General features: G+C 49.5%; 1 protein-coding gene across 1 annotated transcript in view; it reads left to right on the plus strand.

Moving 5' to 3' along the window:
- The window catches only part of BCAN (brevican), a 53059-nt gene that overhangs the window by 21388 nt on the left and 5432 nt on the right, over positions 1–26239 (plus strand). The window contains exons 3-10 of the mRNA XM_077841599.1: positions 1853–2245; positions 4512–4686; positions 5694–5821; positions 8299–8592; positions 11788–12210; positions 13644–14969; positions 20846–20953; positions 23483–23641. Coding sequence (XP_077697725.1) covers positions 1853–2245; positions 4512–4686; positions 5694–5821; positions 8299–8592; positions 11788–12210; positions 13644–14969; positions 20846–20953; positions 23483–23641 — 3006 coding nt within the window. The remainder of the gene's footprint in view (positions 1–1852; positions 2246–4511; positions 4687–5693; positions 5822–8298; positions 8593–11787; positions 12211–13643; positions 14970–20845; positions 20954–23482; positions 23642–26239) is intronic.

Consider the following 26239-nt stretch of genomic DNA (forward strand, 5'->3'; position numbering starts at 1 on the left):
GCCTGACTTGAGGCCCTAGGGCACGACTGGCAGAAGTGCCGGACGCTCGCAGCTACAACTGTTCTCCGTGGGAGCTAGGCTTTGAGCCTGTGAAGTGCTACACGATGCTAAGTCGCATGAAAACCACCACCAGCTGCCTCAAATCGGGCACCCAAAATTAGCAGCTACGGCTGAGCTTCGTCTCTGTGTGCCGCAGTTCCCCCTCTGTTAAATGGGGATAATCGCACCCTGCCCCCACATGGGGGTGTTGTGAAAATAAAGTCATTAACAGCTGCCACGTGCCCCGATACCACAGTGAGGCACACCAGGGAAAAGACCCCAAGAAATGTCACAGGTTCGTTCTGGGCTTGGCAGGCCTCCTCGGGGCTCCTCTGTCTCCATCACCTCCCGTCAGCCACAGCTCAGTCACTCGGAGAGGGCGGGGTCTGTTCCACCTTGCCACCCAGTCCCCCAGCCGGCCAAACCCCCATCCAGTCAACAGGAGAGTCCAGGTAAAAACCTGAACCAATGTCTTATACCGGGTCTTCAGTCTGGATGCACCCCTTTAGTGCCAAAGCTTTGCACGTCCCATCCTCCAAGGGGGTATATGTGTGGGGGAGGGTGATAAGGGAACCCCCTGCCTCAGGGGGCCAGCCCACAGCCCTTGTGTAAGCAGCGAGGGTCTGTCATTTCTTACAATCCCGCACCTGGGCCCTGTCCTACCTTGGCCAGTTTGCAGGCGTCTCTCTCCCAGGGCTGCATTCTCTTTCTCAGAGCAACTCTCGCGTCTCCGGCACCCAGCCTCCCCTGCCAGAGCTGCAGCCTCCCCCCCACCACCCCCAGCTGTGGTTAATGGGCCAGTGAGTACCAGCTGGAGAGGTAAAGCACCCATCTGTTAACCCCTTCCCCGCTGCCACAGCGTGAGCGCTGTACCTCCCAGCACAAGGAAGTTAGCCCTTCTGGCTTCAGAGCAGGGCTTCATTCACTAAATTAAGCAGCATTCACTAAATTAAGGCCTGGGGCCAGGCAGTGAACAGCAAGCAGAAAGTAATGCATGGAATAGCAGTTTGCCGAGTGAGCCCCGTCACTGAATAAAGCAGGGGTCCTGCGGGGAGAGGTGCCAAACCCACGCATGAAGTCTGTGGGGTCACACCCCGGGTGAATTTGCCCCAGAGGGAGGTTTCCTGAGCTGTCCCTGGGCATGTTTTAGTTAGGTCTCTACAGATACCCCTGCACGGCAGCACCAGGTGGGGTCTTAAGGTGGGTTAGTTAACTCGGGTTAAAACAACAGTGGAGACAGAACTCCTCAGCTCCCAACGTGGGTAGCAGCTCAAGTTAAAGCCTGGGTTTGTACAGCACCAAGCACTTGGCAGCCTGGTCAATGACGAGGTGCTAAGGTAATACAAATAATAATATAAGGGAACCTGGGGTTGAACTTGGAGCTGCTCACCCGATTGTCCATGGTTTCACTGCTAGTTTAACCCTACCTGGGAGCTCACCCAACACCCTGCACACACTCACAGTGCTCTGATCAGGGCTCTGGGCTCAGCCCTCTTGTCAGAGTGACGTTAAACGGCGCAAGGTCCAAGCAGACAGACGTCACACTGAAATCCAGGTCCGGAGAGGGGATCACAGGCAGTTAAAATTACTGAGAAGAGACAGAAAAGCAGCAATTTATGGACAAACAGACTGAAAATGCCAAGCACTGTGTGGTGTAAGTGTGTATGCGTCCACGTGCGTGTATGTTACCAGTGATCTTTGCTGGATGGAATCGTTACTGCTCAGTTGCGTGTCATGGACCCTATACTGCACAAAACTAACTGGGTTCTCCTGGATGACTGCTGACCTTTTGTTTCCTCCCTCTCCCTGGCAGACGACCTCAAGGCTCTGAGGGTCTCCATTGCCAAACACCCGCCAGTCCGGGCAGTGCTGGCAGGCACCCTCACCATTCCCTGCCACGTCACCTACCTGCGTCCCCTGGCCACCTCTAGTACAGCGGGGCGCCGGGCGGTGTTGGGGGCGCCCCGGGTCAAATGGACCTTCATCTCTGAGGGGAAGGAGGCTGAGATCCTGGTGGCCCGGGGGCAGAAGGTGAAGGTGAGCGAAGGCTACCGTTACCGCGTCTCCTTGCCCTTCTACCCGGCCACGCCCACTGACGCCACTTTGGTGATGAGCGAGCTCCGGTCCAATGACTCCGGGATCTACCGCTGTAATTTGCAGCACGGCATCGAGGACGGGCATGACTTGCTGGAGGTGAAGGTCAAAGGTAACAGCCCCCTAACCCTGACATCTGTCGCGGGGATGGGGCTGGGACGGGATGAAGGTCTGGCACAAGCCCCGGAGGGATTGTAATTGCCTGACTGCCTGTATAAGTCAGGCCCACTGCGTGAACGGTCAGTGGCGGGGATTGAACCGGGGACATCTGGTGGTAAGCGCACAAGCCTCTAGCACATGAGCTAAAAGGCCCGTCTCTGTTCGCTAATGCTATAGTAGCGTTGTTATATTGTATTATTATCGTATTACTCCACCTTGTTATTCCCTGCTTGACTTAGCATTCTGCAGCTCTTGACTCTACGTGGAGGGGTTAACCCCACTTCCCCTTGCGTCGAGATGTGTGAACATAACCCCCCCACTAACACAGCGTGTACTCTGTCGTCCTCTAGTGGCTGAACTACTAAAGGATAACAGCCTACCACCGCTATCACTTCTTGGAGTTGCTCTTTTTGTCCAAGCGCTAGCTGTCTGTGCTATGTCCAGGGTTCAGTAATTGCTGACGTCTCACACTGGTCATACCGTGGTGTGTCATTAGATGAATACTTTTATTTATTGCCAGGACTGCAGAGAAGTTTCTGATATGCTGTTATTTATTTCACTTTGATGGATTTCCCTGGCAAAACCAAACAATTTCCTTAATGCACTCTGTAGGCTATTTCTCCCGGTTTCAATTAACTTTGCACACTTCTAATATTCAAGTGTTAATCTCATAAGATTCCCCGTTTCTTCTCCCCGCATCCCCCCCGGAGACAGGTTGTATTGCTTATGGCAAAAGCCCCCTGCAAAGTCCAGCTGGCAACGCACCCTCTCCTCTCCTGCCTGCCTATCCCTTCTCATTGGTTTCTGCCTTTCTGCAAAAACCGGCAGGAAGCCCAAGTTTGCCCATTCATTTTAGAAATGTTTCCGGCTGCTCTGATTCCTCGCTTGACATTGCCAGACATGCAATTTACACTGGAGCGATGGGCAGCCTGGTTTATGGATGATTTCCTCTGCAATTTTGCAGTGGCTCTTTAGTGGAGGGAAATCACGGTCTTGCAGTTAAAGCTTAGAAGCAGGAGTCAGGACTCTTGTGTTCTATTACTAACTTGCTGTGTCACTCGGGGCAAATCACGTCCCTTCTTTGTGCCTCAGTTTCCCTATCTGTAAGGGGGGGAGGGGACACTAATGATTCTTGTCCAGCTCAGAGGGAAACTGTGAGTGCTAGTTTACATCAAGATCATTGCACAAAAGGGCAAAACTATGAAAAATAGTTAGCACTTATACAGCATGCTGCATGTATATATCTCGGACTTCCTAAAGATGGGTATTTTCATCTCCATTTGACAGACAGGGAAACTGAGGCACGTAAAGACGGGAAATTACGTGGCCGAGGCCACAAAGGAAGTTGGGGGGCAGAACCAGACTTAGAACCCCCCTCTCCTGATTCTTTGCTCTCACCCCCATCCTACATTGAGTGGATGATCATGTTTTCAGAACAGTCAGGACCCAACGGCTGGAAAATGAAGAGAGTCAGGGTCGAAATAAGGTGCAAATATTTAACAGCGAGGGGCAATCAGCCTTCGGAACAACTGACCTCCGGGGAGGGGGGCTGTCCGTCACTTGAAATCTTTAAATCAAGACTGGATAAAAGCTGCACTCTAGTTCAACAAGAAGTTCCCCGCATGGTGTCTGCATCACAGGATGAAGTTCTCAGGCCTGTGCTATGCAGAAGACCAGACTAGATGATCAAAATGGTCCTTTCTGGCCTTAAGATTTTGCATAGGATCCTATGATCTGTCATAACAGGCTACTGATGTACGCAGCAAGCGAATGCACTCAGGGCGTACAAGGCCTAGGCCAGGGGTTCTCAAACTTCATTGCACTGCAACCCCCCTTCTGACAACAAAAGTTACTACACAAGCCCAGGAGGGGGGACTGAAGCCTGACCCCACCCGAGCTCCACTGACCCGGGCAGGGTGGCCAAAACCAAAAGTCTGAGCCCGGTCAACCAGGGCTGACGCCCTTGGGCTCAGGCTTCAGCCCTGGGTGCCGGGTCTCAGGCTTTGGCTTCGGCCCTGGGTGGTGGAGCTCGAGCTTCGGCCCTGGGCCCCAGCAAGTCTAATGCCTGCCATGGTGACCCCATTATGTATTGAGACAGCACCGTAGCTGGCTGATGGTGAGTGTGCAGTACTGCACCTCCCTAATCCCCCTGGATTAATGGCCCACCAGACCTGTGTTTGCAAGGACATTTAGATGCTGTTTCACACTCTGTCCTCTAGGGGTGGTGTTCCTTTATCGGGAGGGCTCCACGCGCTACGCCTTCACCTTTGCCAAGGCTCGGGAGGCCTGCGCCAGGATAGGGGCACAGATCGCCACCCCCGAACAGCTGTACGCCGCCTATTTCAGTGGCTACGAGCAATGCGACGCGGGCTGGATCGCAGACCAGACGGTCAGGTGGGCAACTCACTCAGAGGATAGATTCAGGTGGATGCGGAACTCACATGACACATTGTTCACCTGTGGAACTCACCGCCACTGGATATTAAGGAGATGAATAATGATAAGTTCCAATACGGGGCAATCCACTTCCCCAGTACCAAAATGGAATTCTTCCTATGCCACTGTACAGTGATGATGATGATGATGATGATATGTATTACAACAGTGCCTTGAGACCCCAGTACTGGACTGGGACCCCATTGTGCTAGGCACTGTACACACCCCTAAGGAAAAGATGGCCCGCGTGCCAAAGAGCTTGCAGTCTAAGACAATGTACATGGCTTTGGTGAACTTTTCTCCAAATTAAACACTGATTAGAGCAGGCTGAAATTTTCCACCTGCAACGATTCCAAAGCTGTCTGGAGTTTGGAGGAGCTCTTGAGCACAGTTTTCAATCTCTTTAACCTAGAGATTGCAAGCAAGCATCAGGAGGTCATCACCACCTTGTCCTTCCCATGTAGCTAAATGGGACAGGTGGTTGGCTTGGAGGAGATTCCTGGAAAGGGAAAGGTTGAAAACCACTGCTCTAGGAGCCTGATTGAAACCCCATGGTTGTCAAAGGAAAGGCTCCCATTGATTTCAATGAACTTCAGAGCAGAGTTGCTGGTCACCTAATCAACGGGCCCTAAATGGGCTAACATTTCCAAATGTGGCCACTGGCTTTGAATGCCGGGGTCTTGGTTGCCTCACCTTGGAGTTTTAGAAAGTGCTGGCTCCCCTCAAAGTCAGCTGGAGCTGCAGGTGCTTTTGGAAATCAAGCCGCCAGGGTGGTCACGAAGGGGGTGTTCCAGAAAACAGTGGCATCCAAAAATCAGTGGCCACTTGGGGTGGGGCTACTTTGCCAGGGTCACCTAAGCCCTCTGCTGGGAGCCACCCAAGGGTTTAGCACAGCATCTGACCGGCTGGCTCCAGCAGTCCTTTTCTCTCTGTGGAAAATCAGTACTCTTGTTTTCTCATTCCAGGTACCCAATCCACACCCCTCGTGAGGCCTGTTATGGAGACATGGATGGGTTGCCAGGGGTCCGTAACTATGGAGTAGTGGACCCAGAAGACATGTACGATGTATACTGTTACGTTGAAGATCTGCATGGTAATTATGACACCAAAGTGCATTGCGTCCTTATCTGCCTTAATGGCCCATGCTGGATCAATCCAGTCCAGTTTCCTGTCTTTGACAGCTGCCAGTTCAGGTTCCAATAAACCCTGTAAAGGTCAATAGAGGAACAAACTACACACATGGCTTGGCTTTGGCCCTGAAGCCTTGCAGTAGCTTTGAAGAAGCATGTCAGACGTAAGTTCTGTGTCCTGCAGTATGCACCTGATCTACTGAGGTGCTGAGCACCCTTTGCTCCCATTGACTTCAACAGGTGTGGAAGGCACTAAGCGCATTGCAGAACTGAGCCCTCAGTCCTGGCTACTGGAAAACATCCTAGATGCAAGTTGAGAATCTAGCACATGGGACCAAAGCACAAAAGCAGACGTACTCTAGAGTTTTCTCTATATAACCTGGTTTCCAGGAGTTATGGGACATGTTCAGGGTCTAGACACATACAGTGTCCCAAGTTTTGGGCACGTGTCCCATTTTCTGGTCCATCTCTTGATTAAGGTCTGGGAGATGCCTAGAGTTAATGGGGAAACTGTCCTAAATCTGGGCCCATGCCCCAAGGCCTGAATGTACAATGTATGCTGGGGATTTTGCCTTGTATTCTGGGACCTTGGGTAGACTGTGAACACAAAGTCCATGCCCTTTGTTCCACACTTACCTCCTAAACTCATAGATGATCCTAGGTTACGAGCATATTATCTGACCTTATGAAAGCATATTCTAGTCTTCAGGTGGAATATCTCAGATTCTGTTATAGGGCTAAGCATCTCACGCCATAGCTTGGATTCGGTGTGCGTGTCAGGATTCTGGAAGATAGTTTTGGTTGGTGAATGTCTTTAGAGACTAGAAAATGGCTTGGATTATTGGTACACATCCCAGAGGCTGGGAGATACATACATATATCCTGGAAACAAACCTTAAATCCTGGGTATATGAGTCTGAGTGCAGATCCTCCTGTGTCATTGCATATCCTTGGCTGGTGGATGGTTGCATGTTCTGTCCTGGTGGATTGTCACATGTCCTTTCCTAGGACATCATTGCATGTCCTGCCCTCGTGTGTCGTTACATGTATGGCTCTGTCTGACAATTACATGCATGGTGCTGACCTGCTGGACTGTCACATATCTAGCCCTGGGGTGTCATTAGATCACTGGTGATGCCCTAACCACTGCACATATCAAGGCACTGCCCTGAAGGATTGTCACATGTCCTATGCTGGGGGACTGGCATGTGTCAGACCCTAGAGCACTGTCGCCCAGGCTGCTCTGGCGGGTCATTACGTTCCTGGTGGTGAGCTGATCCGCACAGGTATGACACAGACGTGGCGAAGCGTCACATGTCCTGCCCTGATGGGTCACTACACGGATGAGCTGACTTACGTGATATGGGCTATTGACATTCGCTGCCATGTGAGTGGGAAAATGTGGGAGTGTGCAGTCTTGCTCTTCCCACGGCTATTCCTAAGTGCTAGCCCTTCATCCATAGCATAATGCAGGGGCCAGTGTACTTACCTGGGAACCCGGTGAGCGGCAGTCTAGTTCAGCCTCCGGCACTGAGCTGTGGGGTTGCAGCTGGTTGCTGTGCCTCTGTTTCCCCGTCTGCATAACGAGGCGACTGACCTACCTCTTCGATCGGGTGGGCAAACTTTTTGGCCTGAGGGCCACATCAGGGAATAGAAATTGTATGGTGGGCCATGAATGCTCACAGAATTGGGGTTGGGGTGCGGGCTCTCGGGTGGGGCTGGGGATGAGGAGTTTGGGGTGCAGGAGGGTGCTCTGGGCTGGGATCGAGGGGTTTGGAGGCCAGAAGGGGGATCAGGGCTGGGGCAGGGGTGCGGGAAGGGGTGCAGGTTCCAGCTGGTATTGCGGGCTCTAAGGTGGGGCTGGGGATGAGAGGTTTGGGGTGTAGGAGGGTGCTCTGAGGCTGGGATCAAGGGGTTTGGAGAGCAGGAGGAGGATCAGGGTTGGGGAACGGGGTGGGCCATGGGGAGAGGCTCAGAGGTGCAGGCTCCGAGCGGCGCTTACCTCAAGCGGCTCCTGGAAGCAGTGGCATGTCCCTTTTCCGGCTCCTCTGCAGAGGCTCGGCCAGGCGGGTCTCCATGCTGCCCCATCCACAGGCACCATCCCTGCAGCTCCCATTGGAGCGCGTAGGAGCGGCCCCAACCCAGTACTCCGGCAGGATCGGGGCCGAGCTGCGTGGTGCGGCTCGCGGGCCAGCTTAAAATGGCTCATGGGCCAGATATGGCCCGTGGGCCATAGTTTGCCCACCCCTGTCTTAGATAGTGCTTGGAGATAGACGGCAGCTAATGGATCCACTGGGAGTTTGTTCGATATTGTAATTAGAAGGGTGGGGTGGGTCATGCAGCCATAGGAAAGGGTCGGGGAGGCTGAAAGAGCCCTCTTTCCTGGACTGGCCGAGACCCTCTGGGCTCTGATTCCTCCCCCCTTCATCTGTGATTGCAGGAGAACTCGTTTTGGGGACCGCCCCAGACAAATTCACCCTGGAGGAGGCCAAGGCTCACTGTCAGGATCTGGGAGCGGAGATAGCGACGCCGGGCCAGCTGTACGCGGCCTGGAACGAAGGGCTGGACCACTGCAGCTCGGGCTGGCTGGCTGACGGCAGCGTCCGCTACCCCATTGTCACCCCGCGGGAACGGTGCGGAGGGAGCCAGCCGGGAGTCAAAACCATCTTCCAGTTCCGGAACCAGACTGGATTCCCCAATGCCCAGAGCAGATACGATGTGTACTGCTTTCGAGGTAAGGGACCCGTCTCCGGGGTCGCAGAGAGATTGGTCTGCAGGCTGCCATCAGTCTTTCAGTCCTTAGCTGCCGAGGGCCTGATTTTACAGAGGTGCTGAACTCCCACAGCTGCCTCTGCCTGCAGCTGAAGTTTTGGGCACCGAGCACTTCTGCAGATTACGACTTTACATAAGAACGGCCAGACTGGATCAGACCCATGGTCCGTTTAGCCCAGAACCCTGTCTTCCGGCGCCAGCTGCTTCAGAGGGAATAAGCAGAACAGGGCAAATTAGCGAGTGATCCACCGTCCAATTCCAGCTTCTGGCCGAGGTTTAGGGACACCCGGCGCATGGGGTTACATCCCTGACCGTCTTGGCTAATAGCTGTTGATGGACCTTACAGTTACTTACCTGGGCTTGTAGCCAGAGAGCAAGCCCTTGGGGCATAATCCTGGTTCCAGTCAACGGAGCCTGGATTTCACCCTTGAAAGAGGAGTGCACGGTGGGCGTTTCCCCAAATAGGCCTCAGTTTTCTCAAATACCCATCTGTTTTGGGTGTTTCCTGTTCTGCCCTCACCAGAGACAGCGGCAGCCTGGTGATCCGCGCTAGGCACCTGCACTGAAGGTATCGAAGTGCCGTACCCCTATTGCCCTCACTTTACAGGAAGGAAACTGAGGCACAGAGATATATTTTTTTAAAGCAAGTCTGTGGCAGAGTTCGGAATCAGACCCTGACTTCCTAGGGTCCAGAGCCACAGAACTGCAGTTGGTCTCCTGTTCCTGTTGCGTGTCCTTCACTGTGCTGCGTAAGAAGGGCAGCGTGACTTTCCCTTACATGACAGCATGGGACACAACACAGTGTTGTGTGACCGCTGAGACTTAGCCAAGGGGGTTGCCCAAAATATATCTTGCTGGCTATTTTATGTTGGTTATTAGGCATGGTGCCTAGGTCTTGGGGACTGGGCATGCTTCTGGATTCTGGCAGGAATCCCTTAGGGACAGTGATACTAACCCTGGCTTTTGATATCATCCGAACCCACCTGGTACCATGTGAGCTGGGTTCGTGGAGCCACTCAGCCCGATGGGTTTTCTGCAGGAGATGCGGATTCAGACTGAATGACAGGATCCCGCCAGAGAAAAAAATGCTGTGAACTGAATGTCTCTGCTTCACAGCTTGTCCCTTGTCACAAGGACGCTCCTGGCCCGTGTGTGTGTGAAGCTAGAGCAGGGCAGAACAGCTCGGCTTAAGAGGCGAGAAGTAGAAGCTGAGAGAGAGAGAAAAAAAGAAAGACTTTTTCTGGTTTAGACAGAAATTAGTTGCCTGACATATATCAGAGCCAGAACCCCGGTTGGTATAAATGAGTGTCACTCTATTGAAGTCAGTGGGCCAGACCCCCAGCTGGCATCATTTGGCATAGTTCTGTTGGCCTCATTGAAGCTACACTATCATCCCCAGATAAAGATCTGGCCTGTTTTCATTTTATTAAATATTATTAAACATAACACTGCAAAATGCCGCAGGGTCTTTCCTTGTAGCCATGGGGCCGGAGTGACAATATTCTGAGACAAAACAGGCAGGATTGGGAATGGATTTCTCAGGGGATTGGGAATGGGATAGTATGGACACTTTCCCCTCTTGGCTACTGGTTCAATGATTGATCAGTGATGGCCAAAGCTCCTTGTAACACGCTGATGCCTCTGAGCCACCTGTGTGATAACTCAGAAGGTCTCAGTCCGGATCTGGAAAGATTTTTTTCATTCCGGTGACAAATTTTGACCAAAATTAATAATGTCATTTCCGTTAATATTTTTCTTCCAAAGCTTTTTTGGGGGGGGGTTCTCATTAACAAAAAAATTTTAATCTTTTTTCAAGAAAACTCAAAATGTTTAGTGAAAAACTTAAGTTCCCATGAGAATTTTTCTCTCTCTCTTGCTCTCTTTTTTTTTGGTGACTAGAAAGCCCATTTTTAGTTGGAAAAACACTTTGAAGAAAACGTGTTGACCAGCTCCCGTCTGAGTCCATGTCCCATTGGGCAAGGAGCTCTCCACATCATGAAACAGGCCACAATTTTCAAAAGGAACTAGTTCCTGTGGATGCCTAACAGGAGAGGCCTTCAAAAGGGACCTGGTTTTCAGAGGGCTTATGGGGTTTCAAGTTGGCCCCCTCCCAAATCTGAGAATCCTGGCCCCTTCAGCCCCCTCGTTGGCAGTGTTTAAAGAGGCCGCAGTTCCCCTTTGGGGGGAGATGGAAGAAGCTTTTACCACCTACACTCTCTGCTGTGGCTAATTCCAGGGCTTCAGTTTCTGAAGCTACCCATAAATCCTCTTGGGATGGCCGCCATCTTGGCTACAGCACTAAGCTGGTGTAGACGGGGCTGTAGCAGACTCATATCCTCTGGATTTCTGCAGGGCTGACTCTATAACATGTTCCCCGCTGGGTTACACACTCCCCGGGCTTTTAAGCTGTTTGGTTCAGGATCTCACAAATTAAATAGAAAGGGGATAAAATAAGCTCAGGCCAGAGAAAAGAAGAGCTAAAATGATGCAAGTGTAAAAATCGATGCCAACTGGACACCCATTTTAGCTGCAGGGTTCGGACTGAGGGGTGGGGTTGAACTCACTCGAAGTTATGGGGGTGGAGGGACGGGTCAGAGCCAGGGAGTTTTGTTTTGGTTTATTGTAAAGCAGGGAGACCCAGCTCCTCAGCAGGTGTAAATCTGGGTGGCTTTAATGGAGGCAGGCCCAGCTGAGCGTCCGGGCCAAGATTTAGCTTCACTGTTCAGCTCTGGAGCTGGGCCTGGATCTAAATCGCCAGGGCGTTCTCAGGCCTTGCTCGGATATAAACTCGAAGGGCCTGATTCTCAGTTATGCTAGGTCCCCTCTACACCCTTCTCCGGTGGTGTAAAGGGACCCTTAACCTGGATGCCATGACACCCATTTGGAGGTCCTTTTGCACTGCAAGGAACCTCGGTGTCAATGAGAATCAGGCCCCAAAGCTTGACAGGGGCTGGATTTATCCCTGAGGAAACTCCACGGGAGTCACTGGAGTTCACCAGGGTGAATCTGGCTCATCTTCTCTGCCTTGCTTGAACCATGCCTCAGACGGAGAGTGAGGGCGGTCCTGCTTTGAAAGGGTATTGATTGGAAGGTGTCGCTGCCTGACACCCCGGGAACAGGCCAAGGCAGTAATCTCCCGCTTTCTTTTTGCTCACAGAAGAGACAGACTCTTTCACGGAGTCTCCAGAAAAATACCGAGCCACTGAGCCCGAGGGGGTCAAGGAGATTGTTACAGTGACAGACAAGATGGAGGAGCTGCAGCTGCCCAGAGCGGAAGTGGAGAATGAGTCGAGAGGGGCTATATACGCCGTCCCTCTTTTTCAGGACATGAGTGACGCTGAGCAGCGAAAGCCAAGCAGTGCCCCCGAAGAGGCATCAATTCCTATCTCCCGGGAAGCCCTGCTAGATAACTCCGTATCCTCAGATCTAGGACTTCACCCGCCATCACGTTTCCCCGAGAGCCCAGCCAGTCCCGAGGCAGGTCTGATTAGCAGCGATATAAAACAAGGGAGCTCTGCCCCTCCAGCTGAGGAAGGGGAAAAGGGGAGAATTGGAAATTGCACAGAGACACCCAGGAATGGTAGGTAGAGAATCCTCTGTAGTGTGATCAGGGAACGTTTTTAGGGCAATGGCTGGAATGGGGTCACAAACGCAGCATGTGCCCAAACTCCAGAGTCCGTAGGGCTGGTATTTTCAAAGAAGCCAAAGGGATTTAGATGCCCACGTTACAATGAGAGTTGGGCACCTTTGACAATCACAGGCTAATCCAGTCTCTCTTACAGGTGGCTCATGTCAGTTGTCCCCATTGTCAGAATCTCTCCAAATACTTTCACAGGCAATATTTATGGAGAGAGCTGGTTGAAGAACCAGTAAGACAAAACGTAATGAACATTTTTGGATTTTTAAACTGTTTCTTTGAAACTTTGAAAAAATGTTTCAACATTTTTCTATCCAGGGGATCAAAAAACTGAAAAACATTTGTCAGAAACGTTCAACTTCTTTTTCCCCCAGTTGAAATTAAATGAAGAATCAAAATTTGCAAAAGTCCCATTAGCTCAAACTAGTGTTGGGTTTGGTGCTGAAATCCCACGAAATTCATGGCAGGTTCAGAACCTGGATCCAGAACCCAATTTGGCTGCTGGCTCCTTCCTTCCACTTTTAATAAAATAAAAGGGGTGAAAAGAGAGGGGAATTCACATATTTATGAAAAGTAAAATGTGCACAGAGCCAGTTCATTTTGTAGTTCTGGCAACAAAGGACTCGGAACCAGCTCTTCACCTCGTGTAAATGGCCTCACTCAATTCATTTAAATGGGAGTTCACACGAGCTGAGGAATCTGGTTTATAATTCTCAGACAAAAAACACTGTTAAAATGGAGTAAAGTTTGATGTTAAGTTAGCAAAACAAGGAGGCTGGATAGTCTAGTGGTTAGGGCACTAGCCTGGGATACAGGAGACCCGCATTAAATTATCTTTTCTGCACAAACTTCCTGTGTAAACGTGGCCAAGTCAGTTAGCCTCTTGTGCCTCGGTTTCCCATCTGTAAATTGGGTATAATAGCATTGCCCTATCTCACAGGGTTGTTGTAAGGATAAATACATTGAAGACTGTGAGGTGCTTGAGATATAATGGTAAGAGGGCAATATAAATACCTAAGATAGATATAATATGGATGATCAACTTAAGGACAAATGTTAGAGAGATGTCGTGATGATCAATGACGACATTTGTGTTCTGAAATATTGGTTTGAAATTAAAACTGTGGTTTCGTCATGTTGAATCATTTCATTTTGATTGAAAATGCTGAAATATTTAGCTCCGACATTTCCGCTTAGAAACTTTTCATTCCACGAGAAGTTTCAATATTTCAACTTTTGCGGAATGGTAACTTAATTTGAAATGTTGACGTTTTCCCTGGGGGATGAAAACCCCTGTTTCCGAGCAGCTCTGGTTGTTTGTCCTGAAGGAGGCAGGAGGTAGTTTGATCGCTGTCTTTTTCATTTGAATTTTGCAGAGGAAGAACATGGAACTGACCCGAAACAAACCTTGAGTTCTTCGTTGGAGGGAGAGAACGTGAGGACTGCTGAAGAGAAGCAGACTCCAGGCAGCAGCCACCAGGGATCAGATGGGGTGAATCTAGTTCTTCCCACTGAGATGACTCCAGGAGAGCCCCAGTCCATGGTCCCCCACGCAGAGGTAGAAATGACTGGTGGAGACATGACCGCCAGCCCTACAAATGCGCCAGCGGAAATCTCACCGAAACTAGCTGGATCCGGTGATGCAATCAAACCCAATATGTCTCACGTCCCTGTCAGTTCCCACCAAGAACGCAGAGAGGAGCCCACAGCAGAAGGCAGCTCTGCTGATGGCTTAGGAGTGGATTTCATCCCTGGTTCATCCCTGGACCTAGAGGTCGTTGCCACGAAGAAGGTGGATGCTCTGGAGCAGCTGGCTCGCACCACCAGCTCCAGGGGCATCAAGGAGGACTCTGGGGTGCAAGAGCACTCTCCTACCGTCGCTGCTTCTGCTGCCCCAACTGTGGGGTGGAAGGCAGAAGATCTCAAAGAACCAGGTCAGCGGCTCTTTACGGAACGTGCCCAGACCTATGCCACACCTCCAAGTGGGCTTGTTTCCGGGATGAGCAGCACACGCTTCCCTGACTCGGGCAGACGCCCGGGTTCTTCTGAAGATACAGAGCTGTCTGGAGATGTGGCTCTTGGCCCAGTGTGGCCAGAAGGGACCTCAACGATTCAGGATACCCCGCTGTCTGCATCCCCTGGTATGGGAACATCCAGCCTCCAGGAGAGCGAGGAGCACTCGGGTTCTACCTGGCTTCTGCAGCCCGCCGCCCCCCGCTCCCAGACGGAGGACATCCGCTCTGCCTCCCGACCGGAGGGGACGATGGTTGCCCTCACCATTTCGCACACCGAAGTAGGCCAGGTCCACACCGTGCTGCCACCCAGCGGGGAGTCTCCAGCAGAGGACGACAGCCAGACGGTGGGACGCAAGAGCGTGGAGCCGCCCGACTCCGACGCGAGCGGCCCGTTGTCAGGTGAATCATCTGAGGAGGAGAAGGCCATTGAAGAGCAAACTGTTCCCTCCGCGACCCCAGCAATGGCGGCCATCTCCCCCACGGGTACTCCTGGAGAACCAGAAGGGGAAGGATGCTCATCCAGCGCCAAGCACGGCCTCACCTCCCCCACTGCAGACGTCTTCAAAGAAGCATCGGGCCCAGCGTTGGACGGGATCCCTTCCACAGACGCCCCTTTGACCACCACCAGCCCTCTCCCCGTCCTGCCAACAGACAGCGCCAGCCTGGGAGCAGGGGTGAACATTTCAGGTAACCCGTACGGCTCTGCCGCCTTGGCCCTCTGGGCAGCCATATACACCGGCCTCTCGCACTAAAAGCCTCCCTTGCACACTGCGCTTTCCTCTGTCTCTCCATTCGTCTGTCTGTCTTTCTCTCCCCTCCCCTCTTCCGCTGGATCAGGGACGTTTAAGGGTCCGGAGAAGCACATATTTGTCAAACAAATTAGTCTCAACAGTGCATGCACTTTAAATCTCTTGCTACTTCTGTGAAGTGTTTTTAACGACTGTTTCGATGAGAAAAAACCCCAACGTACTATGACTAACAACGGTACTAATAAAGCGAATTAAAAGCTTTCTAGAACAAAACCACCTTGGCTAGATCTGTGCTTCCCTTTGTCCTGATTGGTCCATTGCCTTGTGTCTTATTGCAATTTTCCTCGTGCGTGTGTGGGTGGGTGCGGGTGTGTCTCTCCCACTGATGAACTAATTCTCTTTACACCTGGCCTAAGAACTGTGGGCCAAATTATAAACCCTTTATGTATAGTGGGCCTGATTCTCATTTACCCTGAGGCCCCTTTGCACAGCTCTGCCGGTGTAGCTTGTTACTGTTTGCATTGTGATGGTGTCTTGAAGAGTTTTGCAAACTGACAAACTGGAAAAAAAATTCAGCTTCGGTGAATGGAAACATTTGGAGCACTTCTGAAATATTTCATTTGGATTTTGACCGTAGACCACCCCTTTTTCAACCTTTCAAGTTGCTTGAACTGGAAAAAAAAAAAACAAAAACCCACCCCAAAACTTTTCCTTTAGAAAATGCCGAAACAGAATGTTTCTTTTTCCACATTGGTTTGAGCCCGGAAATTCGCTGAAATTGCCCCTCTCCCGTGAACAGTTTCAGTTTTGACCAAATCGGCATGCGTTGGTGAGAAAACCATTTCGTCAGAAATTCCTGACTAGTTCTAGCTGCTGTTGCTTGGGCTCAGCTTCTCTCGCTGGGGCTGCAACGGATTCATCTCCTCTGTGAATTGGCAAAGAGGGGGGCCTGGAACCTACGTTCACCAGTGAGCTACAGTTGTGTCTGGGGGGCCCCCCAGTCAGGGATCAGGGCAAGAATGGAGTGAAAATTTTCATCCAAAACTTTTTTTCACTGAACGCTGCAGGTTCAGCCACACCAAAACACTGGTGAATTCATGTAAAAAAGAAAACCAAAACTGCAAAAAAAAAAAAAAAAAAAAAAAAAAGCCCAGGTGTTCCGTTCTGCGAGTTTCAGAATGAAACTTTTTGATTTTTTGGTTCAAACGACTTTGTTTAAATTATTTAAATTTTTAAATACATTTCAGTTTTTTAAAGAATACTTTAAAAATGCTCAAAATTCAAGTGCATTTTGCTCCAGGTTGAACAAAGTGTTTCATGTGACCCAAAACAAAGTTTTTTCAAACTTTTCAATTTGCCCAACATTTTGAAAAATTTCATTTTCAGTTTAATTTGAACCAGTTTTTCCCTCGATTTTTCTGAATGGCCAAGAACCGAAAAATGTCATTTGCCCAACTCTGATTGGGCTTCTGGTGCTAGGAGCGGTACAAACCCACAGGAACGACCCAGTCCCTTGCCAGAGAGCTTACAATCCAATAAAGAGGGCTACTCTTAATTAAACTAGTATATTGCAAATAATAGCCCAAACCATTGTAGTAGTGAATTAAGAATTAAATGCAATTATGACCCCTAATAGGTTAGGGGGAGGGATAGCTCAGTGGTTTGAGCATTGGCCTGCTAAACCCAGGGTTGTGAGTTCAATCCTTGAGGGGGCCATTTAGGGATCTGGGGCAAAAAAATGGGGATTGGTCCTGCTTCAAGCAGGGGGTTGGACTAGGTGACCTCCTGAGGTCCCTTCCAACCCTATGATTCTATGATAGGCTTCCATGTCACATTTCAGATGAAAGAGAAGGCCTCTGGCAGCACAGCATTGTGGGTCAGTGCTGAATCATAGGGAAGAGCGCCCTCTGCTGTCACAGAAACACAACCTCCTGCAGCAACCTCAGACATCTCCCATCTACTCACCGACCTAGCCTGATTCAGCTCAGCTGATATAGCCCGGTTCATTCAGATGGCAGGCGGAGAGAGGGAAATGAGTTAGCGCTAGGGTGACCAGAGGTCCTGATTTTATAGGGACTGTCCCGATTTTGGGGGCTTTTTCTTATATAGGCACCTATTACCTCCCCCACCTCCTGTCCCGATTTTTTACACTTGCTATCCGGTCACCCTAGTCAGCGCTCAGATTTCCGAGTGGTAGCAGTGTTAGTCTGTATCAGCAAAAATAACGAGGAGTCCTTGTGGCACCTTAGAGACGAACAGATTTATTTGGGCGTAAGCTTTCGTGGGTTAGAACCCGCTTCAGCGCTGTGCTTCTGCGGAGAAGGCTTTGTCCTTATCCCTTAGGCTGTCGAAGGGAGTGCCGACCCTGGGATTGTAGCCTCTGGTGGAGCTGCGGTAGAGTCAGATGTGCAATTTAAGCCGTGCAACGCACCCTGTATTGGGGTAGCTGACCTGGGTTTCCAGGGTCCGATCAATTGTGCATAGGCCCTGAGTGAAGGTGCCGCGTACCCCGACAGAAGGAGATCTTCTGCCGACATAGAAATACCATCTCCCTGGATGACGTTAGCTATGCTAACAGCAACATTTGCAGTGTAGACCAGGACCAACGGGAGACAGGGATTGTTTAGGGTGGCTTTAAGGAAGCCTCACCAGGCACAAAGAGAAATTTGGGCTGCAGATCAAGACATGTTTCTTGTTGCTCAGAGCAGAACAGTCTCCCTAAGGGAGGTATCCATCACATGGGGGCATTTTAGGTGGGACCAGACAAAGCACTTTGAGATTAGAATGGGGAAATGATCCTTACACATGATCTGTGGAAGGGTGGGACCGGATGACCTCCTAGGTCCTTTCCCTCTTTAAGAAGCTCACAGAGGCCCTGATCTCCTCACTGAGAAACTCCCACTGATCCAAAATCTTGCGATGCTCCCAGCAGAAAGCACGGGCTGACTCTGACATGAACCAGTCTGGTCTCCCCAAGCCCTGCATCCGTTATTGGTCTTATTAAAGCAAACGCTGCCGTGATTATAAATACTGTATGCACTGCACATTCCCCCTTTTTAATCCCTAACCCAAGGTCAAAGGCAGAGACACTGTCTTTATGGATGAGGACACTGATTTTAGTGGGAGTTAGGCACCAAAATCCGTTTGAGGATCTGGGCCTAATATCACACATCAAGTCTGCAGCAAGGGATGAAACTCAGGACTCCTAAGTCCCAGCCTAGCAGCCTATAACCACGGGACTGTCCTTCATTACTTCACGCAGCATCCTGTCCCCAGTATTGATCACTAGAGGTGCTTCAGAGGAAGATGCAAAAGAACCCCTGCAGTAGCTAGATTCGGGATAGGCAGCCGGCCTAAGCCCTAGCAGAGATGCTCTTAAGCCTTGAGGAGGTTTTTACTTTATACCTATTGCAAACCTCTGTTTTTTTAGCATTTACTCTTCTATGTCTGGATCTTCTTGTTATCCACATCAACCTCTCAAACCTCTTTGACTCCTTCTCAGTTCTCGGCCTCAATGACTTCCTGTGGAGAGGAGAGCCTCAATCTGGTTTGAAAGCCTGGTGTGTCAGTACCACGTAGGAAAGATGGTGCAGTGGTAAGGGCCCTCGCCTATCACTTGGGAGACCTGCATAAAAGTCCCTGCTCTCCCATGGGCTTCCACTGTGAGCTTGGGCAACTCACTTGGCCTCTCTAGGGCCCAGTTCCCTTTCTGTCTAAGGGAGAAAACAGCACGGCCCTGCCTCCCAGACAGCAGAGAGGATAAGTACATTAAAGATTAGCGAGATGCTTGGATGCTATGGGGATGGGAGATAGATAAGTACATATTTGTATCATGGACCAAGACCCTATGGTGCTGGGTGCTGTGCAAACACAGACCAAAACTACAGTCCTTCCTCCAAAGAGCTTGAAGTCTACCTATAAGACAGCAGATTCGGGTGAGGGGGATTGGAGCTCAGGAGTGCGACTCTGGGACAATGCTGTCTGCTGATGTTCGTTAGGGGTGAAATTTTCAAAGCCAAATAAAAGATTTGGATGCCCATTTGCCACTCAAATTAAAATCTTCACCTGCGTGTTCAGAATGCCGTGAACACTCTAACCCCTTGGAGGAATGTGATTTTAATTTTTTTTATATAATATTGATGTTTATTTTTAAGCATTTTTTCAATTTTTAATCGATTTAAAGTTTCCCGGTGACTTAAGCCCCATAATTTTGTGCATTTCCCCCACAATTTTTATTGTTTTACATTTTCACAGTTGCAGGAAATTATGGGAAGGTCAGGCAATATGGGGGAGGGGGAGGGATCAGGCAAAGATTATGGCAGGAGATGTTCAGATTCAAAAAGTTAATGCTTTATAACCGGTATAACACAAATTGTCACCATCACATGCCAAAATATACAAAGGGCATATCCTTAAACCGAACTCTAAGAAGTTCTCGAGCTGCCGATCGCTTCCTTTGCCTAGCTGTAAATTTCAATTGTAATTGATGGAAATATTTTTCCATGGGTTTGCCTGTGCGCACGGTGCAATTGACACTTATTGACATTCACCAATAAAAATCACATCCTTCCAAGTCCGTTAGTGAGATCACTGTAATTCTTCCCTGTTTGATAAACGGGGAAACTGAAGCACAGAATACTTCAACTAATACAAGGCTACAGAGCATGGGAATAGCGGAGCTGAGAACGGGACTCAGATTTACTGGGGGGCGAGTGCTTGGATCATTAGCCCAGGCCGCCATCCCCCGAGGGTATTTCCCAGCCAACGCCATTCTCTATCCCCGGATAAGTCTGACTCTTAGCTCAGTCCTATCTAGCAGGAGGGGACCCACCAGAACTCATTCCTATTCCTTGGGAGACAGCAATCCCTTCCTGAGATGCATGTCTCCACCTCCTCCCCCTCATGGCTTCTCAGACAATCCTCCCAGTGCGAACGGAACGTGCGGTAGATCCTCTTGCTCTGAAAGAATCCCCCTTCTCCCTAGAGTCCACTACAGCACTCCATCCCCGGGGCCCACAAATCCAATGGCCAGTACTGAGCTCACACAAAGACAATTATTAGGGTTTTATTGAATGCCCCTCCTCACCTCCTGCCCAGCACTTACCTTCTCTAGGGATCCTTTGAAAGGTCAAATGGCCACCACCACTCAGGTCTGTCCCGTCGGCTCTGTGGGATGGAACCCCATTTGTAACAGTGTCCGAGAGGGCTCGCCGCGTCTGTGGGGGGGGCTGCTGCACGTGGTCTCCCAACATGACTGAGGTTCATGAGATGGAACCTTAAACACCGGTGCTGCTTCTTTACCCGCAGTGGAACCCCCAACATGGGGGTGTCTGGTCACGCTCGGCTCTCCAAGAGAACTGGGGCATTCGGTTCTTCATGCTGCCATAAGACTGGCTCGTTGCTCTGCATCTCTTGCGAGCCTTAGGCCTAGACAAAGCAGGCCTCCTCTGGTTTAAGATCTGACAGAGAGCCAGAACTTTAGGGGTATGCTCAGGTCTTGCAGTGAGGTTTGAATCCTGCCCTTTCCCAACACTTGAGAGGGAACTGCGGGTTGGCAGATCTGAGGCTTGGAGTCCACCTCGATTTACACTGCATTCTGGGCATTTCACAGATTCGGCATGAGCAGGAGAGAGGGCTGCCTGCTGTCTCCCTGGCAGCTGGCTCTGAGACCCCATTGCTGGCTCCTGGAGAAGTCTGGAACAGTTGCAGCCAAGCCCGATCTCTCAGGGTGCTGCTCAGATTTGCTCCCACGATTAATGTCACGTGGGATCCCAGGGCTCAGCTCCCTGCTTCACTCTTTGAATGTGCTTTCAGATGACTGCATCCCAAACCCTTGTATGAATGGAGGGACCTGCAGCGAAGAAGAATACCGTATCAGCTGTATATGTCTGCCAGGCTATGGAGGAGACATCTGTGAAACAGGTGAGTCCAGGCGGGCACCACAGACACAGCCTGAAAGGCTGTTGTATTTTGAGGAAGCAGAACAAACTCACAGCCTGCTTAGGCTGCTAATTGTCCTGCGTGCCACAGGCAATTTCAGGGCAGCAGCTGGGATAGAACCCAGATCCTCCAGCTCTAACAGCCACCTGAGCTCAAGTGGTGGAGGGGCCTATGACACACAGTTGAGCAGTTCTGATTCTGTCCAGGAGAGGGCAGTGGCACGCACACACCAGTTTAATAATAATAAGTCCCTGGTCTTCAAACCAATGATGAGACCTTGCTGGTTTTTAATTTCAATGGAGTTCAGTGGCAGAACTGGTGGACTCTAACTCTGCTGCAGTGCATAAAACATAGCCCTTGTATAGCCCCAGAGCTGCAGGGACCTCATGCTAGCAGAGAGAGAGGACCTCAGGTCTACCTGACCCCATCTGTCCATGGCCTCTCTGCTAAGAAAGCCAAGAAGGGGGCAAATTTAATGCCAGCCAAGAAGGTGCTTTTGTTATGTGGACATCTTTTCAATTGGATCACGACCCAACAATTCAATTCATGTAGGCCACCACCCGTCTTGTGGGGCTTCAGCTCAGAGATGCATGGCTCCATACGGCCCCCCCGAGCCCTCCTGTAGACTACAGGGCTTCACTGCTGAATAACACAGCTAGAGAAAAATCAGGATAAAAAGTGTCCAGAGCTCACGCCCTGGGACAAATGACTAGCGCTATGGGAAGGATGGAAGTTCCATTTCGTGAAGGATTCCAAGATTTTGAAATATGGCTTTGTTCTGAATTGGAGCAAAACCTAAACGTTTCAAAATTCTCCACAATGAAAAAGTCCACAATAATTTTGTTTTGGGTCCATCGAAATGTTTTGCTTTGATTTTTATTTAATTTTGTATTTTTTATATATATACACACACACACATATACACAATATAGTATTATAATACCATTACAATATATAATACAAAATAAAAAAAAAATTTAAAGGAAAAATTGAAACATTTTGTTCCACAAATATCGAAATGGGATGTTCTGACATTGTCAGAACTTTTTCTCTCCGGTTTTCTTCTTAAACGAAATTCCAGTGAAACAGACCCAGTTTTGCAAAGTGTTCGCCTTTCGACGGAACTGCATAGTTCAGTGATAGTCAAACTTCAGTGGTTCAGGAGCCAAGTCAGTGATCAACATTACCCAAAAAAGCCCCAGTAGCGTGAATTCATTGTTTCATTTACATATTTTATATATATAAAATATTCTCACAGCAAAATGACTGATCAAGTATTATATTACCAACTACAATTGGTTAAAACAGTAAAAGCATCCTGATTGGTTAATAATTAAATCCCACAATGTTTTAATATCACGTGCTGCAATAAGCCACAGGAGACACATTGAAGAGCCACTTGCAGCTCATGAGCCTTAGTCCGAGTATCACTGGCATAGTACAATGGAATGTGGATCCATCAGAGTTTCTCCAGTGAACACTATGTAGGACCCACATTTCTCAAAGAGACACAAAGACACACAACCACAATCCTAGTGACAAACACTTAAACACCTAAAGTGGAGCAAGCCTGTTAAAAGAATGTTAAGGTGTCTATGAACTGGGGCAAAACGTACCCAGAAATAACACGATGGAATAAGCTATTTGAATAATTAAGGCTCACCAGAACAGTTAAAGGTTAAAGAAAATCCAATAAATAATCATCTAAGACCCAAGGATGGAGGGAAGCAAGAAGGAAAGACAATGAACGGATAAGAGCTATAATGCCTGTGTCTCCATTGCTTTCTACCTTGGGCGGTCATTTAAACCAGTGCAATCTGAGTGCAAAACATTGCTATTTTGATCTGGTGTAAATGACTGAGCAAGGTGCAAAGCAATGGAGAATCAGGCCTATAAAATGCAATAGAAAAGTGGGCTGCTAGGAGAATGGTTCTGTTCAGAGACAACTCTGGAATTCATGCGCATTTATATTAACATCCCTTTACCCAGTTCTGGCCGAGAAGTACAGTCATGCTCACTTTAAATCCTCTTTACGCTGCCCCAGCAGGGTAAAGGACGCATAGTGCAACTGAGAGAACCAGGTCTTTGTACTCAAGGGGAGCTGTACAATAGTCACTCATGGAGATGCGTGATCCACCAGACCCCCCAGGGTGTATGTCTGGAAGATCCAGAGTCACACCAGGTGTGAATCTGACTCTAACCAAAATATAGGGCCAGATCCTCAGCTGTATAAACTGGCTCCATTGACTTCATCCAGTTTACATCAGCTGAGCATTTGGCCCATGGTTCATAATAATGCAAGGCCCTTATCAACCAAAACACGTTACGGGAAGCGGATTTTTGCGGAACGAGGTTCTCTCTTGATGTTTCTTTTGAAATGAGCATTCGACAGTTGCTGGGCGTAGCTGATCCGTCTCTGTACGGACACGCTTGTTTCTCTCGCTTCTCCAGTCATCTTGTCACTTTCTCCTCTCATTGGCTCTCTTGTTTGTCCTCTTTCCTTCCCTCCAGATCTGGAGAAGTGCAGCCCAGGCTGGGACAGCTTCCAGGGTTCCTGCTATAAACATTTCGCCACCCGAAGGAGCTGGGAGGATGCAGAAACTCAGTGCCGGCGTTATGGTGGCCACCTGGCCAACATCATGACCCCCGAAGAGCAGAACTTCATCAACAGTAAGCGGCATTGCCTTCAAATATCGGGAGCAAGGCCTCCCTAGAATCATGAGCTGGGGGCTTCAAAATCATGAGTTAAAAAAAAATACGTTTGAGCTCCTTTTTATTTGCCTTCAGGTTCCAGAGGCTAGGGAACATGCCCACACTGCATTGCAAACTGTTGTATCTAGTGTGACAAAGTTCTTCCTCTGCCTTGGTGGATCCTGCGCTTTCTGGTGGATTTGCTCACCTCAGAGGTTCCCGGCAGCCCTCAGTTTGGCCGTTTTTGCTAGAGGCTCAAACCTGCCTTTCACGCAGCTCACCTCATCACTGGCCAGCATGGGGGAAAGGGAGAACAATCTCTGCAGTCTCTGTTATCCCACCTAGTGGGTTGAGGACTGAGCAGATCCCTCTCCAAATTAGACCTTCCCCTCTGATGTAACTTTCAGTCCAGCTCAACTCCTCCTATGTCAAATAGTGGGTGGGGGGATGGGGGAACCCGGGCCCATCCTCTACTCCGGGTTCCAGCCAAGGGCCCTGTGGATAGTAGCTGTCTATAATGTCTCCTGTAATAGCTGCGTGACAGCTACAACTCCCTGGGCCACTTCCCCATGGCCTTCCCCCAGCACCTTCTTTATGCTCACGGCAGGACCTTCTTCCTGATGTCTGATAAGTCCTCAGTCCTCCAGCAGCACGTCCTCTTGCTCCCAGCTCCTTGCCCGCCTCTCTCTAAGTGAAGGGAGGTCTTTTTTTTTTAAACCAGGTGCCCTGATTAGCCTGCTTGCCTTAATTGGTTCTACCAGGTTCCTGATTGTTCTGGAATAGTCCCTGTTATCTTACTCAGGGACAAGGGACCTGCTTAATCTGGGGCTAATGTATCTATCTTCTAGCACTTTCCTGTAGCCATCTGGCCTGGCCCTGTCACACTAGCTATGTGCAGATAGCAACACACATTTGTGTTTGTAAGTTTGTTCCTAGGTAGTTTCTGTAGCCTTGGGTCCAGGAACTACAATTCCCAGGATGCACTGCAGAGAGTGTGAGGGCATTGGGGAAGGAGAGAGAGAGGAAGAGAAGGAAAAATGAGAATATGAGCTGCGGGAAGAAGCGAGGGGAATAAACCTTACCTTTGCGGTTATCTAGCTTCCTGAGTCTTCCTCACAGCGGTTGAGGTACAAAACAAATTGGTGATGAGCACTAAAACCCCCCCAGCGAAACCGAAATCGAACTGTTTTAGGGCTATCCAAGTGCCTCATAATCCTTGCTGCTGTTATCTGCTGTTGCTACTCCCAGGAAAACTCCACACTGGCCTAAAAGCCTGCTGCTGCCGGCAATTGCAGCTTGCTGAGAAGAGAAATTTGAAGGAGCACTATCTATTTTTCAGCGTGCTCCTTTTTTCCAGGTGGCACGTTCCCCTGCAGTTCCGAGTACTCAGCTGCACCACGAACAGACTTTTACAGGGCTAGTCAGCAATTCTGTGACCAGAAAATCTTACCAGCTGATTGTTCTCCACCTTTCTTCCTGACTCCTCCAACTTGCTTCCACACTTATTACCATGACGCATGTCCTGCTTCCACTGTTCTTCATGCCTTCCCCTCAGGACATCCGTCACTCCCATGGGAACAGTGGAGGTCTTACTTCAGCAACTATGTGCTTTCTGTAGAAACTTCTCTATACACTCCAGAAAAGCGGAAAGACTTATTGCTTCATTGCCTTGGTCCCAAAGGGCAACAAATCTTCAAACATCTTCCTCCTTTTCCTGACATACTGCAAAATGTGACTCTCTCCGCCCCGGAGGATCATTTTAATCCTTTACTCAATGTTACTGCTGGATGCTTCACGTTCTGTTCCCGTGTATAGATGCCTCATGAGTCCATCGACTACTGCATGGCTGCCTTATGTGAGTTGAGTGCAACCTGTGAATTTGCCATTTTCACAGATGAGATGCTCAGGATCAAATCATCATGAAGACAGACAGTTCCAAGATTCCAAGACTGTCTGAAACTATGCTAAGTAGACATCATTGAACCGGTTGACTCATCTGAATGGGTTTCTCCTATCATTCTTGCAAGGAAACCTAATGGTGCCATCTGCACGTGTGGACTTGAGAGCTCTAAATTCCAAACAGAGTGGTGGATTGTCATCCTCTAACCAACGTCAGTGAAAAGCTGCTCACCTTGAAGGAAGCAAGAATCTTTATGACCCTTGATTTATCCTCAGTGTACCACCAGATCCCCTCAGTGGAAGTATCCCACATGTACACAGCTTTCATCACTCCAGAAGGCTTGTTCCAATTCAAACGGATGCCATTTGGGTTAGCCTCTGCAGCATCTGTATTCCAGAGAATGATGCATGGGATCGTTAGAGAGATACGGGTGTCCTTTCAAGAGCACAGTGTGGTGTACGGCAAAGATGATTCTGAACATGATGTCATCCTAACAAGGGTTCTAGAAAAACTCCAACAACATGGGCTTACTAGCAGTGCACACACACAAAAAGGCAATTCTGTACTGACTCAGTGTCATGTCTAGCTCATATTAACTCTTGGAATGGCCTACAACCAAAACCAGACCGCGTGAAAGCCCTTTGCGAAGCACCAGAGTTGGACAATAAGGACAAACT

This window comes from Eretmochelys imbricata, chromosome 24 (assembly GCF_965152235.1).
Source record: "Eretmochelys imbricata isolate rEreImb1 chromosome 24, rEreImb1.hap1, whole genome shotgun sequence".
In the NCBI taxonomy this organism is placed as follows: domain Eukaryota; kingdom Metazoa; phylum Chordata; order Testudines; family Cheloniidae; genus Eretmochelys; species Eretmochelys imbricata.